The sequence below is a fragment of the Caretta caretta genome, chromosome 1 (genome assembly GCF_965140235.1).
Source record: "Caretta caretta isolate rCarCar2 chromosome 1, rCarCar1.hap1, whole genome shotgun sequence".
Lineage (NCBI taxonomy): Eukaryota > Metazoa > Chordata > Testudines > Cheloniidae > Caretta > Caretta caretta.
In genome coordinates, this window is record NC_134206.1 from 132,143,364 (window position 1) to 132,159,975 (window position 16,612).

General features: G+C 40.1%; 1 protein-coding gene across 4 annotated transcripts in view; it reads right to left on the bottom strand.

The window, feature by feature from the left end:
• Nucleotides 1–16,612, bottom strand: part of ANOS1 (anosmin 1) — a 181,251-nt gene that overhangs the window by 25,684 nt on the left and 138,955 nt on the right. For 3 of the 4 annotated variants that reach the window (XM_048860383.2, XM_048860365.2, XM_048860391.2), the window contains 3 exons: nt 15,673–15,878; nt 11,625–11,769; nt 6,009–6,164 (listed from right to left, as the gene is read on the bottom strand). In XM_048860383.2, coding sequence (XP_048716340.1) covers nt 6,009–6,164; nt 11,625–11,769; nt 15,673–15,878 — 507 coding nt within the window. The remainder of the gene's footprint in view (nt 1–6,008; nt 6,165–11,624; nt 11,770–15,672; nt 15,879–16,612) is intronic. The other variant, XM_048860374.2, reaches the window with a different exon arrangement.

Genomic DNA, 16,612 nt, shown 5'->3' on the forward strand with positions numbered 1-16,612 from the left:
GAAAAGGTAGGATTGCTCAGCAGTGATGAGGAAGCCAAAAGCACCATGTAAGCCAACTGGGAAACAAATTATTCAATGTGGACGGGAAATTTCTACACAGCTGGTCTCAGTGATCCCTGTAGTTGGGGCAACCTCCCCTTCCCCCCCATTTAGTGGTGCTGGAGGTTCCTCACACAGACACACACACACTTATTCCATAGGATCACTGTCCCCATGCTCTCATGGGGATGATGTGAGGGAAATGTGCTGCCCTAAACTTTGCTGTTATTTCACAGGGATATTTTCCTGTTGGAGGGAAGTATCTGGACCAATGTGATACTTTAAAGTGAAACTGTGTAATTGTTTGAGGAAGTATAATAAAGTATCATGATAAATTAGTAAATAGCCATGTACTCAAACACTGATCTCCCTCCTGTATTAATTATTACTAACTGAAATAATTCCTCGATGCATGGGCAACACTGCTGATTTCTCCACACTAACAAATGTATTGTCCAGTGGGTCAGATCCGGCAATCCTTACTCACTTTGCATAGTCCCATTAATTTAATGGAACTGCTTGCATATAGAAGGGTTGCAGGACTGGACCCAATGCCTGGTAGAGATCATTCTGGGAAGCATTCACATTATTTTTAACCCTACAGGATGAAAATGACCTGTTACAAACAAACCGTCTAAGCAAACAGACACTTCATTTATCTTCCTGCACTAAGAAAGAGCTAGTTTTGTTTTCCAGTGATCTAGTTATAAAATCTTTTGTGGCAGCTTTCTATCTGCTTTTCCTTGCCCTGTGTTTTATTCTTCCCTGTAATTTAATTGATTATTCCTGTTCAGTTGATTTATCAGACAGTGCAGGAGAGATTTTTTGCCCCTCCCTGCTTCAATCCCTCTTAAGACATGCTTTGCTTTGCATTTCTGGTAAGTATTAAAGCAAAGAATCAAATCTGAAGCCAAGTACAAATATTTTTTAAACATCTATACTTTCAAGCAAAAGTAAGAGGTAAAAAATTAAACACTAAGTGGAAACACTGATGAACTCAATAAAATGATGTTTAATATGGGGCAAATGCTATAGTCATGACTCAGGCAGAATACTGATAGAATGGGAGTTTGCCTAAGTAAAAATAGCTGTATTATCCCTAAATAAGAGTCACTAAAACATCAATTGTGTTGCAGCAATGGGTTTAGGACACAGTACTGCGACATTTTGCATTGGAAGGAAATCATTGCACTAAATTACAGTATGTTATTCTCACTGATGAGAATTACTGCAGTAAGCGATGAGACTTATGAAGTACATCTATAGCAGGGGTTCTCCAACTGGGGCTCATGACCCTTCAGGGGGTCACAAGGTGGTTACATGGGGGTTGGGAGCTGTCAACTCCCTGCCCCCATTAAATTAAATTACCCCCCCCGACACACACCATTTTTAATGTATAAGGGTAGGGTCCCACTCAGAGGCTTGCTGTGTGAAAGGGGTCACAAATACAAAAAGTTTGAAAACCACTGATCTATAGAGAATAAAGTTCCTCTTTTTTGATTCCATGGGAGTTATTCCCATTAACACACATCCTGAAGTGCGTGTATAATTGCCATCATAAAACGGCATTCAGCCTGAATATTATTGCAAAAAGTGATCTATTTTAACACAGAAGGACAGATCCTACATTGCTTGCATGCCCCAAGTTCAGTGATATTAATGGAACATTCAGAATGAGGCCCATAAAGAGGAGAAGATCGAGTCCAGAGAAGTCAATCTGGCCTTCCAATCTCTGGCATTCACTGGCATGCATATATATATATATATATATATATATATATATATATATATATATACACACACACACATATATATATATATATATAATTAGATGCTCTGAAATCATAAATAGAAATATGTACTGGAGGGTGTAGTAAAGCCATCAATAAATGTGTTGTAAAATAATATATTATCCCCTACACTTCCTGGAATGGACAGAACAGAAGTCAAGTTATGGAAGGAGGCTGTCTAGTCTTCATTGCATCTTTCCTCTCTTCCCTTGGCCCACAAAGACTCTTTTGAAAGTGCCACAGAGGGATATAGGTTTTCTGTGTGGGGTTATGGTGGGCTAGTTTGGGGCTGCAGGGACAGCTGCAACAACATCACCAGAAAGTTAGAGGGTCTCTGCGTCGACAGCCTGTGCCTCCAGAAAACCACAGGACTAGTGTTGAAAACCCCTGCCATTCATAAAAACAATTTTCTCAACACCGGCACTCCCATCTAGCACTTCCCCCCGTGGGAACAACAACAACAACAACAAATCCAAAATTCAAAAACAAAACAAAAAGACCTGAAACAAACAAATCAACAAAAAAAAAACAATCCTAAGAAAGGAGAAGAGCCAGAGACACTATAAAAACCACTAGGGACTCTACTGTTGCTAAGCTATTTCACATAGAAAATATTCAGATACTACAGTCATGGGCAGCAGTAGCAATTCTTAGATAGATCGATCCATGGTTGAAGAATAAACCTGGTTTCCAGACAGAAATCCAAGGAAACTTCACAAGTCCAAAGCTGTGGTTGCCCCGCATCTACACATCAGTAACCTGCCCCGCAGAATGGTCTAGCTCATTGTAACCACGTATACAAAAACAATTTCTTAACGATTATTAATATACTGCATGAACAACATTTCATTGTTTTAAGTTTTATTGAGAGACGATTTAATGTAATTATTTATTTAAAATAAAAGGGTTTCTTACAGATAAAAATAGTCTTTATACCAATATTTTACTTCAGTTTAACTGTCTTTCAATTCAAAGGATCCACAAAGCACCCTATATAGTAGGCACTTCATCCATCATTAAAACACAATCATCACAAACATAAAACACATTAAACACAATCATCTCTGATTTGGAGCATGAGAGCTGTTTAATATAGGTCACTGCAACACTTCACAACTTCATGATAATAAGTGAAGAATACCACAGCCACTTGCACCTGCAGCGGTAAATTTCTTCTCTTATTTGTTATCTGGCCAAGACATCAGTACTAAGATCAAAATTCTTGTTAAAGTCATGAGACCTCTATTTTTACTGAATTTGTTATGCTCCTTGAATACATTAAAATGTTAGATTTAGAATATTTAAAAAAAAACCATGCACCCAAAAACAATACAGAGTTTTGAGGGGGAGTAGAAAACTTCTGATCTATACTTACTTTAACGTTTCATTCCACCGTGTGTTCCATTTCATGTCTTTTAGGGATAGACATGAGCATGATTTCTACAACTCTTTTCATTGTTATTTGTATTAAAGTAGCAGAGGCCATTCAGGAGTAAGGCACTATCATAGTGGGACCTGTGCAACTGCAAAACAAGATCGAATCCCTGCCCCCAAAGAACTTTCAGTTTAATTTTAAAAACAATGAGTGATTATAATCATCAGAGCGAGGACAACAGTAACAGTGATAAGCATATACAGTTACATAATCTTGCTGTGGGTGAAATAGGTCATTTAAAGCCATTATTTATTTATTTTAAAAACTAAGATATAAATTCATAGGCATCCCTGACAGACAAGATGCTAGAATCTGCTGTGGTGAACAAGAGGGAGCCATGATCACACTCACAGGTCAGGAAGATGATTTTAACCATCGCATTTTGAATTAATCTGAATGGGGGGCAAGGTGGATATTGTACAGCCAAAGAAGAGTAGGTTGACATGATCAAGTCAGGAGATGATGAACAGTTTAATTGTGGGCATAGAGTGGAACAGCCAGATCTTTTAAATGTCGTGCAGAAATAAGCACCAAGATTTGAAAGCGCCTGGATGTGAGGAGCTAAGATAAGGGTAATTTCAATGATGAATTGAAGAATCTTCAGGGTTCCTAAAAATCACTTGCAAAAGTCAAGAGGAAAAGGGATCATTCCTTTGGTAGGATGTGACTTCAGACCTGGTATTTATTTTTATGTGGACATTAATTTGAGATGCACATTTATAGATAGCTACAAGGCAAAACCACTATCATTGTTAGCATATATTCAAGTAACTGAACGTGGGGATATTGATCATCGTACTAAACCAGAGGTGGGCAAACTACGGCCCTCGAGCTCCTGCTGGGGAGCAGGGTTAAGGGCTTGCCCCACTCTGGTGCTCCAGCCGGGGAGCAGGGTCGGGGGCTGCCCCCCCCGGTGCATACTGTGACTCCGAACAGCTCCTGGAAGCAGCGTCATATCCCACCTCTGGCTCCTACATGTAGGGGCAGCCAGGGGGCTCCACACGTTGCCCCCGCCCCAAGTTCTGCCTCCAGACTCCTGTGGACTGGGCAGCACGCAGAGCCACCTGGCCGCACCTCCATGTAGGAGCCGGAGGGGGGACATGCTGCTGCTTCTGGGAACTGCTTGAGGTAAGTGCCATCCGGAGCCTGCGCCCCAACCCCCTGCCCAAGTCCAGAGCCCCCTCCTGTGCTCCAACCCGCTGCCCCAGCCCAGAGCCCCCTCCCGCCCTGAACTCCTCATTTCTGGGCCCACCCCAGAGCCCTCACCATCAGCCGGAGCACTCACCCCCTCCCACACCCCAACCTCCAATTTTGTGAGCATTCATGGCTCGCCATACAATTTCTGTACCCAGAGGTGACCCTCGGACCAAAAGGTTTGCCTACCCCTGTACTAAACTGATACACTGTGTAACAATCCCTACTTGATTCTGGAAGGCAGTGAAAGCTAAGCCCTTTTTGGCTTCCAAACCTAATTAGACACTTACATTTTATGGCATTTGTCTTTTAGGAAAGATGAAAACATAAAAGAAGTTGTTAGGCGCTATATTTACTGAGAAGCAGGGGATCATAAAACACATGAAGCCAGTAAAGATTTTTCCTGCTATCAGAATGTATTGCTCACCCACATTTACTCCCGTGCATATGCTGGCAGATATTATGTTGAATCCTGGTGCATGACCTCTGTTGACAATCAGCACAGTCCCAAACTTAGGTGGAGGCAGGCCAGCAAATGGGCATATGCAGGACAGCCAGGAAGCCCTATTCTCTCTCCATTTACATTCATTTTCTGGTTTTACTTTCTTATAATCCTGATATTAGGCCCAGTCCTACAGAGAGGTCCCACTGGCTTCAATGGGAATGCCACATGCAGACTGAGGCCTTTTGGCCTCACTCAACCAAACCACTATCTACTTCAATGGGAGTTTTGCATAAGGCCAAATTCTACCCCCCGGCAGAAAATCTTACAAAGGGCACTTTAAGGGGGTGTGGAATCCTCTCCGCACCCTCAGGATGTGGAGTACAAGCAGGAGTGCCAGAACCTCGGTAGAATTGGAGGGAGGGAGGGCACAAGGCCCCACCCATCTTGGTGGCCCTTCCCCCTGCTCCTCTTCTCCCCCCCAAGACCCTGCCCCCTGGCCAGGCCGGAAGTCAGAGCCGGGCAGTGGTAAGAGCCACCTGGGGAGTCCTGGACCCTCCACCTGCCCTGGGTGGGGGGCTGGGGTGTCCCTGGCTTGTGTTCCCACCCTCTGGGGCATGCCACACAGAGCAGGTGGAGGGTCCAGTGCTTCCCACAGCAGCCTGAGTTCTCTGGGCAGCTCTTACCACTGCCCAGATCCAGCTTCCGGCTTGGCCATGGGGCAAGAGGAGGAACAGGGATGGGGCCATGGAGAGGGGCCAGGACTCATGTCGAGGGGGGACTAAGGCCCACCTCCCTCCTCCTCCTCATCACTTTTCTTCTCACAATACATTGCATCCCTGAAACCTGTGCCCTAAAGCCCTTCCTTATATACCACCACATAGCACTGCTCTGGAGATGTGCATTCTCTCTGTGTATCCTTTCACCATCCAGGAAGAATGATCAGCAGTGGTTTCTCTGTATTTGGGCTTGCCAAGCAAATAGGATATTTTGAGGGCAGAACTGCTTGATGGGGTTCACTGTAAATATATCAGTGTTAGAGCTTCTCCACCTTTGACATAGATGGGTTCATTGTAGTCCCTGCTTAAAGACAGAACTTTCAACAAACCTTCTGTCTTCTTCCAGTAGACTTTGATCTGAAGGTGATTGTCTTGATAGAAAGGAGCTCCAATTTCAAGACGACGAGCCGGTCTTCTTCTTTGAAAGGGTGGAAGAGGATCAGCTAGTCCTTTCCGGGTTTTCCCAATTGGAGAGGTCTGTTCTTCTGCAACATACAACACCATCAGGAAATATCTTGGTTTAATACAGTGCAACCTAAACATTGAAGCATTGTGCTAATAGTGTTTGAGAGTCAGAAAATGAAACTGACAGAAACTAACCATTCTTGTTTCATTGCCCAAACTGAGTGAAATAAATGCAAAAAATAAACAAAACATCAAGGATAAAGAAGCAAATTAGTTCTTTAATATTCTTTCAGTTTTAAGAGTATTTTAAATCTATTTTAATGTAAGAATGTTCCATAGTTCTATATTCCCTTCCTTCAAAGTTCTACTGTATTTATACTTAGATTTAATTTAATTTAATAAAAGTATTTACTACTTAGTCCTGCCACGAGTGCAGAGGATTGGCCTAGATGACCACTAAAGGTCCTTTCCAGTCCTACAATTCTATAATCCTAGGAGCAAGAAATGTTGATATTTGATACTTTGAGATTCTAATGGGCATTATATGTAGTTGTAGTTTTGTATAACATTTTGGGTGCTATATTTTCAAACAGTAGTTAAATACACACAAACACAGTATACAATACACAAGTACAGTATAGAATATAACCTACAGGGTGTAGGTGCTACGTTAAAATAAATATGCCTTTTTATATTGAAACATCTTACTAACATACGTCAGTATTTAGGAACAGAATTTAAAAATACCCCAGGCATCTGCAGTTTAAAAACAGTAGTATTGTATCCAAGCTTTGAATCAACACTTTCACTACCTGAAAGTTGCAAATTCGAATTTAGGGGACAATATTTACATCTGATTATGAAACATGATGTATTTAATTAATTACAGGTTTCAGAGGAACAGCCGTGTTAGTCTGTATTCGCAAAAAGAAAAGGAGTACTTGTGGCACCTTAGAGACTAACCAATTTATTTGAGCATGAGCTTTCGTGAGCTACAGCTCACTTCATCGGATGCAGTACTTAAATGGAAAGTAAAGATGCAAACAACCAAAAAGCTGCTGAGGAATCAACAATATATTGCAAAGAAAGGAGAGGAGACTCAGGTTTGATTTATGAACGAAAATAATTGGATAAAATGTAAATTTGAAGGTTCTGCCTTATTTACAACTAGTTCTTCCTTTTCGTCTATCCATTCTTGGGAACAATCAGGGGCTTGAATAAGACTATCCCTACATATCTATCACTTCAGAAAGAGGTGTTCATGTTGTATGTTTCACAAGAATGAAGCAGACAAGCAGAGTGGAATGATAAAATAATATGTTCCTGAGCACGGAAAAACCCCTTAGGGTCTGATCCAAAGCCCACTGAAGTCAATGATAATCTTTCCATTAACTTCAATTACCTTACTGGGCTTTGGATCAAGTCCTTTGTTTTCTGTAGTTGGTGGAACCAAAAAGATTTTCAAGATTATGAGGCTGTGGTGGGGTATCTGCCCCATACTGCCAGAAGAGGGGTTATAGCAGGCCTGGGAGGCTATACAGGAGGCAGCCAATTAGGCAAAGGCTTGTAGAGACAGCCAATCGGGAGAAGGTTTAGAGAGACAGCCAATCAGGGCCAGGCTGGGCCATATAAGAAGGGCTGCTGAACAGACCAGCTTGAGTCACTCCCTGGAGTTTGAAGAGGGAGGACAGCACCATGGTCAGAGCAGTGCTGGACAGGTCAGGGGAGCATAAGTGAGCTCCTGGCCAACCCCTGCCAGACTGAGGCCCTGATACAAGGGTGGAGAAGGTGCTAGAGCAGTGGGGAAAATGGCCCAGGGAAAAAGATGGTGGGGGTTGGAGGTGTTGCAGAGCGTGACTGCCGCCCGCCCCCCACCTTTGGCCCCAGTTGCCACTGACACAGGTGGATAGACCCTGGACTGCAGCCTGCCACTGAGGCAAGTGGCTGGTCAGAGAACTGCCGGCCCTCCTGGAAGATGGGGGGGGGGGAACTGAGTGGGGCACAGCTGGACGGCTGTGTCCAGAAGAGGACACCGCAGTCCTGAGGGTGACATAGGTCCTGACAACAGAAACGACAGCAGCAAGATGCCACTAGATGAAAGCGCACTGGCAAACCAGAGCTAATTGCCAGGATGGCCAACAGGAGGTGCTGTGGTGTTGAGTGATGCGCTCCATTACAGAGGCATGCTCTAATGTGTCATAAATAGGTAAAATTTGGCTTGTCATCCTTGAAAAGTTATTTGCAGCGTTGGTCCCGTGATGTTAGAAAGCCAAGGTGAGTGAGGTAATATCTACTGGACCAACTTCTGTCAGTGAAAGAGACAAGTTTTAGAGCTACAGTGCTGTGTAGCTCAAAAGCTTGTCTCTTTCACCAACAAAAGTTGGACCAGTAAAAGATATTATCTCAGCCACCCTATCTCTCTAAATATCCTTGAAAAGTGTCTCTCTGGCAATGAGCAATTATAATATTTATTTAGCAAAAATACTCTGTAAATTAATGATATCTCCTTTAGAATCAGGCACTAGTGATATACCCTATAATGGGCACAGGCTGAATTTAAGGGAATGAAGCGCCAAATTCCCGCTGAAATTCAGCTCTGCTTTCTTAGTTTCATCGATTCCAAGGCTAGAAAGGACCATTGTGATCATCTAGTCTTACCTGCTGTATAACACAGACCATAGAACTTCTCCAAAATAATTCCTAGAGAATATATTTTAGAAAAAAGCATCCAATCTTGACATTTCATCCAATCTTCATTTACCTCTTCTCAGTGAATTTAGAGTAGAATACTAACAAACAACAGGCTCAGTGCAACACAAACTCTAGAAGCATTTTTGGGCACTGGTGATGTGGCAACAGTGCCCAAAACAGTGAGCCAGATTCTGACGTTAGTGAAATCAGTCTGAATCCAGAAGAGGATCCACTAAACAAAAAGGAGATACTCCAGATTTACACCAATGGAAGAGAGATCACAATCTGCCCAGTGACTGTGCTGAAAACTATCTAACAACATTAAATACTAATTCATAGCATTGATATACCAACTTTCATCAAAGAACCTCAAAGTTCTTATGAAACATAACTGACTAACAAGATGCCTCTGAAGTAGACAAGTAGATGTTATTATCCCCATTTTATAGATGGGGAAAGAAGTTTCTTGTGCAAAGTCACTCGGTGAGCAAGTATCCGAGGACAGGACTTTAAGTCCCTGATCTCAGTTCAATATTCTAACTACTTGATCATGTATCATTGTGTCTATAGTTTACATGGTTAACACTGTTCTATGAAGTTTTTACTTTAATTCAAGCTCACTTGATTAGTTTTATTATCAAAATCTACTTATTATCTGCAACAGATCTGCTAAGTTTTACATAGTTGGGGTTAATTTTAAAAGCATTTTTAACCAGAATTTCACTATGATGATAATGAATTGTGAAATGTGTTTCAATTACACATTGCCAGTCCCATATTTTCTTAGAATCTTGCTCATATCAAATATTGCCACTATGAGCCTTGCTTCAGGGGACAGATAGCACAATAACTCAGAGCATTTGGCTTTTGCAGTTCTGCATTCATGCCTTTGCTATAAGACAAGCAATATTCTGCTTACATTTGAACTACCCAGTTTTGTGATCTGTTACTACAATCTGAATAACAGGTAAAGAGATTTTGCTAACAAATTCTGGGCTGATTCTGTTCCCATGAAAATAAATAGTAAAAGTTCTACTGAATTCAATGGGAGAAAGACTAAGCCCTTAATTTGCTGTGCTTTGCTAACTTCATCCAGAGTTAGCCTAAGCATTTTCATATGTTTCAGTGTTGCCTGTTCTCATGATTTTATGGCAAGTCTCACAATATTTGTTGATTTTCTTTAAAAAGCCTTAGAATCATAATATTGTGTGAGAATCTCTGCTTTCATTTTTTAAAAAAGTAAGGCCCAGATCCTCAAAGGCCGTGATTTCAATGGGAGTTAGGCACCCAAATGCCTTTGAGGATCTGGGTGTAAGTTTCTAACCCTCATGGTTGCGGAGAAAAGCTTAAAAACATGAACTCTAACAGCTCAAAAACCGGAATGGAAAAAAAACAATCCCCCCACCCCCAAATAATTACTATTAATCTCATGATTTTTTAAGATAATCTTTAGAGTCTGGCATATACTTTTTGAAAGCTTGGGGCTGGCAGTTCTGGGGCCTGCTGAACAATTTTTCAACCCTTCCCCGTACCCACCCACATACACACACCAAGCACAACTTACTGGTACTCACAGCAATGACACTTGTATAACCAGATTTAGCCTGAGGGCTTGAAGAAAGATAGCAAAACAATCTTTTGGGGTATATCCAAATGTAACTGACTCATTTCATATAAAAATAATGTGTGTGTGTTGCAGGCAGAAGGGGAAGGAAACTCAGTTCTGTCTCTCCCTCCTGTTTCAGGAAAAGGAAAGCACCATTGCTTATAATGGGAGTTCTTGCGTAGTTGTCAACCTTTATATCTCAGTATACATAGAATATATCTTATTTGCATCCAAAATGGACTGAACATGCTTGCAGAGCGGTCCACCTACATTAGCAATCAGAATATTCAGTACTGGAATACAGAATGATATAAGAGTTAGAAAAACTGTTGCAATTAATTTTCATTTTGCTTATAACATAAAAGGGAAACTAATGCAAAAGGAATGAAAAGATGGGGAAAGCAAAGATGGGTAAAATGGCAAACTTTGGAAACTGTTTGTGGTCTAATCCTGAAAACTATTACTGTCATAAGCATCAGTGGTTGTATTTGGTTAATCAGATGACACATCGGCAGTTGGAAGGGCAGATCAATCTTGACCTTGACCTTAGACAAATTATTATTCAAAGAGTATTTAACTAAGATTGAGTGTCACAGTATAGGCCCCTTGGGATTTGAAGAATTTTTCCACTGTATTGTTTAGCACGTGAGTTTAGTTTTAGAAAGAACTTAATACCTCAAGACTTCATCTTGAAGGTAAGTGCTGTGCATGTGATACAAGTTTGGGATTAACTTCTTGCCAACCAGGACACTGTTTTATATTTTAAGATCCTAGTAGGAGAATCAATTCTTTGTCCGAATCCACAGGATATATAAATTTGCGCTAAGATCTGAATTTATGGGCTACTTGAAGTTGCCAACATTTTAAAAACTTTTGCAAGGGAAAATTGTACAGTTAAGCCAGTGGTCTGGGATTTGCTTCTGCTCTGTTTATTGGGAAGTTTAATGTGTATTTCGGGGAATTTTAGCACGAATATAACACTATGACCCTGATCTTGCAAATATGCACATGCTTAACACGTTTATTTTTTTAAGTAATTTTCAAAACAGGCAAGGTAGATAAAACTTATTATCCCCAATTTACAGATGAGGAAACGAAGACAGAAAACTTAAGTGACTTGACCAAGACCACAGAGGCATGCTATAATACAGCCACCTATAATGGGTGATTTATTTATTTTTTGAAATCTGAGAAATCATCAGTTAAAACAGAGCGTAAGAGGACTTTGGATGCAGTTACTTACTATTAATAGTTGTTTGAGTTGAGCTGAAATAGAGAGACACCTTGGCGCTTTTTAGTCGTACTTGTCCCCAGTATGTTACTGCCTGCAGTTCCACCATGTAGTTGCTGTTGGGTTGCAGTCCCTCCAGGACCACATAATTTTGGGACTATAGTGAAAGAGAATATACACGCAGAATAGTTATGGGATTGCTGGCTCTTATTAAATTAAAAGCAGGTCTGTTGTCTTAGGCACACAAAATTCTTCTTGGAATGAGAATTTATAAATTTCACCAGAACTCAACTTGCTTTCTTCTTTGATTTTTATTTCATACTCTCTTTCATTTGGACTCTGTTCTGTGTGTAGTTTTTAAAATGCTAAACTTAGTGATGTCTACAGAACTTGCCTGTCTTTAGTAAATATAGGCATCTGCTGTTTTAAGCCAAGACTAAATTTCTTTTTATATGTATAACCAGTTTTTCTGATGCCAAAAAGATTTTGGCCAGTGAAATCTAAACTTTGTGTTTCCCAGCTCCTGGACAGACTCAATTAGCTAAGCAACAGGAAGCTTTGTCTAGAGACAGCTAGTCTGAGGACAGATAGAACATACTGTGCAGTATATTGAACAATATTTTTCTATTTGCTTCTGTTGTTGCTAAAATACCAACAAGAGTGCTTTTCATCTTTGTTAGAGAAAGAAAAGAAACAAACAAACAACCCACAACAACTCAGTTCTCCAATGTCACCGCATGGAGAGGCTCATGAACTGGATTTTCATTCTCTAGTTAACAATCCACAAAGTAAAACAAATCCCATAAGACTGCAAACAAGAGACATAGCCTTTCTGAATTCTTTGCATTTATTTATAGATTTATTCCTAAAAATGCACCATTGTATATTTCGTCAAGCACAAATTTGACTCTGCTTTTTTACTCTGAATTCCTTTCAGAGTAACAGGTTTCAGAGTGGTAGCCGTGTTAATCTGTATCAGCAAAAATAATGAGGAGTCCTTGTGGCACCTTAGAGACTAACAAATTTATTTGGGCATAAGCTTTCGTGGGCTAAAACCCACTTCATCAGATGCATGAAGTGGAAAATACAGTAGAGAGGTATAAATACACAGCATATGAAAAGATGGGAGTTGCCTTAGCAAGTGGGTGGTCAGTGTTAACGAGCCAATTCTCAACAGTTGACAAGAAGGGAGGAAAAATAACTTTTGTAGTGCTAATGAGTTCAATGTAATCAAGGTGGCCCATTTCAAACAGATGACAAGAAGGTGTGAGTATCAGCAGGGGAAAATTAGTTTTTGTAGTGACCCACCCACAAGGTGCCACAAGGACTCCTCTGAATTCCTTGTTACTTGTCTAGCTTTCTTGTGTCAACTAGGAGTGGCGTGTCAACCATGCAGTGTCATATTTAACACCAAATAGTATGTTAGTACATCTAAAAATATTGCAAATTAACAATCATTACTTGGTTTGTTCTGAGAGCGATTTATAAAATTGATTAAGCCTCTTGATTTCCCCAGTTCATGTAGTGGCATTGTTCATTGTAAAATATTGTAGGCCAAATTCTCTGCTGGCAATTCCACTGACTTCATATAGATTTAGTCATAAAAGCATGGACTGGGTTACTTCTAAAAGCAAAATTGGTTAAAAAGTTTGAGTGATCTTATCAAATCAGGGGAATACATCTCTCCATGTCTAGAAATGTGCAATTTTGGTTTTTGGAAAAGTTGTTCTAATATTTAATGGATCATTGATTGGAACTGACTTCAGTGGAGTTCCATCAGGGAATTTCCCCCTTTACTACTATCATTTTATAGCTTTCACAGTATGCTGTAAAAGAACAAAGCACAATGAGATACTTCTCCTCAGAGTAAAAGTAAAAAGAAAAGGAGTACTTGTAGCACCTTAGAGACTAACCAATTTATTTGAGCATGAGCTTTCGTGAGCTACAGCTCACTTCATCAGATGCATACCGTGGAAACTGCAGCAGACTTTATATATACACAGAGAATATGAAACAATACCTCCTCCCACCCCACTGTCCTGCTGGTAATAGCTTATCTAAAGTGATCATCAGGTGGGCCATTTCTTGTGCTGGAAATGGCCCACCTGATGATCACTTTAGATAAGCTATTACCAGCAGGACAGTGGGGTGGGAGGAGGTATTGTTTCATATTCTCTGTGTATATATAAAGTCTGCTGCAGTTTCCACGGTATGCATCTGATGAAGTGAGCTGTAGCTCACGAAAGCTCATGCTCAAATAAATTGGTTAGTCTCTAAGGTGCCACAAGTACTCCTTTTCTTTTTGCGAATACAGACTAACACGGCTGTTCCTCTGAAACCAGTAAAAGTAAAGTTATTCTAGGGGCTAATCTCTGCTTTTGGATGTATGTGCTTGGTTGTCATAAGACATGTTCACAGCTCTCATTGAAGCCTAAGGCCAGAACTTGGACCTACTAACATAAAAACGTGTCATCTTGTATGATGGAAAACTGAGATAATGATACTTAATCCTTTGTAAAGTTCTTTTGGATATAAGAGCAAGGTTTTATTTATTATCTGTTTTTAAAACATCTTGATGTAATACACTTTCTACTCATACATCTAAAGTGGTTTTAATTCAAACTAAGGATCCATTTCTATTTCGAATTTCCTTCCTTTTGTGATTTAAAGGACAGCCTTACTACATACCTGGGTAGGGATCCCTGGGATTGGGGCCTCTTTGGTTGAAGATCTCTGACCTATAGTACTTTACCTGGGAACTTCAGACTTCACTACCTGCCTTTTATATGCCAGCTCTACTCCTGTGTCACCCAGTGGAATACACAGTGGTTATAAGAAAGCAGAGATACCCTGGAATGCTACCCTCATTTTCAATGTGTTTTTAACATGGGGCTTTGAAAGTGAATTTTTAATTGAAGAACACCACATAAAACCAGAGTCTCTGGTCCACTAAGTCCACTTTATGTCATGTAAAACATGGCTGGAAATAGCTAGTGAACTGCCCTTGCATAGGGGAACTCTCTGCTGGTGGAACTCTGGTGCCCCCCAATCTGCAGTGTGAGGGGAATGGGGCATGTGTCAATGGTGTTCCAGGGAGTGATTCCAGGGAAAAGAGCTCCATTATGCGTGATCCTCTGTCATAGCGGAAATTAGAGTAGGCCCCCTGCTGCTTTCACTTCCACTAGGGCCAGGTGGCTGAGGATCAGAGAGCTGAAATCACCTCCTTGTGGCCCAACACCCTGCACTACGTTCTCAGATGTAGTGAAGAATCAGGAATGTAATATATTGCTAGTATGTTGCTCTTAATGTAACTAAGACAAGAGTCTGTCCCATGGCCTTTAGTGGTTTCTATTTCTATTACCTATAAAGCTATTTATAAAAAGAAAATGCAATGTGCCTAAGGGGATTACGGCAGCTAGTTTTTCGTTAAACCAATGCGTTACATATCAATTCAGAAGCTGACATTAATCTTTTCCTATGGAAATATTTCAGCATATTGGTACAGTAGAATTATTTAAGAAGGATTTTGTTATTATCTTAGACCTACATGGTAACTAACCCATCATAAATTTCTCTGATATGAGCAAACATCACTTCCAGAGTTCCCTTGATATAATGAAAACTATGCTATAGATGACATTTTATTGAATGAGCATTCCATCATTCAGAGGCTTCCAGTAAAATAAGCCTTATGTTAGAGAAATAATTAGTGTTATATATTAATTGTACATCTACAATAGATTCCAGTTTATCTGGATTTAGACACTTAAAATATTTCCATCTGTATATATGGTTCAATTCTGCTGTCAATCAACACTTGCTCCTCCCTTTGACTTCTACAGAACAATAGCAATGCTTATTTCTAAAGAAAACTGGCTATAAAACTATCAGAGTGATCTTCTTGTAAATTAAAAAGGAATACACCTTTCCATCCTATTTATTTATGTGACTTCACATTTATTTGGTACAGCACAATTTTGTTTTTTAAACCAGAAATATGTTTTCATATGCCATGACTGAGTAGGAGCATTTGTGCCTCATTTTCCAGTTTGCTCCTTACCCCATCAGTAGTCTTTCTTCTTTTCTTCTTAGCTGGGATGACAGACTTGCTGCTGACTGTCCAGCTCCAGAAGACTTTGTAGTGATGCACTGGGATATCAGGTTCTTCCGGGAGATCCCAAACAATCCTCACAGTTACACTTCCATCACTATTTGTAGTGGAGTTGGCAATTCTGAGATTAGCTGGGGCTGGTGGAGCAGATGGGTCTGGAGTAAACAAAAACAAAAACACCCCCCCCAAGAATATGAAGTAATATGGATTAAGTAAAGATGACCTTTCTCAGTAACTATTCTACAGATTTAACTGCTGAACTCATAACACCAGCTATCATCACAGTTTGCTTCATTCTTAAAAAACAACTGAATATGTTTCATCAACTTTTGTAAATTATACCACTTGGAATCCAAACTCTTTTCAAATGTACATTCTGGGATTAGGTTTAGTTGTGCCATTATTCTGCAAGTCTTGTTGAACATTTATTATGATGTTCAATAAAAAAAATATATTACAGATTTTACTTCTGGCTGAGATGAAAAACACATGTAAGGAACTGTATAAGACAAAAATGTTTTATAGATGGTCCAAGAGAAAAATTAACTTCCTTCCAGGAATGAAGAGTAGAATACTGAATTTTTCTCTTCAGTATCCTAAGGGAATTCTCAGGAGATAAGATCTATGTATGCCCCTATCTGTCCATCCTTCCAGGTTCTCATATCAGTGCCCAGCACCATAGTATTTGAGCATTTCCTTAGAGTAAAAACAACAAAGATACATCTCTCTTCCTTTCCTGCCAGCCAGAGGGAGTCCAAACCCAGAAAGCTAATAATACTCTATATGCTCATCATTATAATCTATGCATTCTATTTCAAATAAATAAGACCAATGAACAAATCCTTGCATCTTACAAGGCCTACTATTTTAATTTCTGGTAAGTAATGTG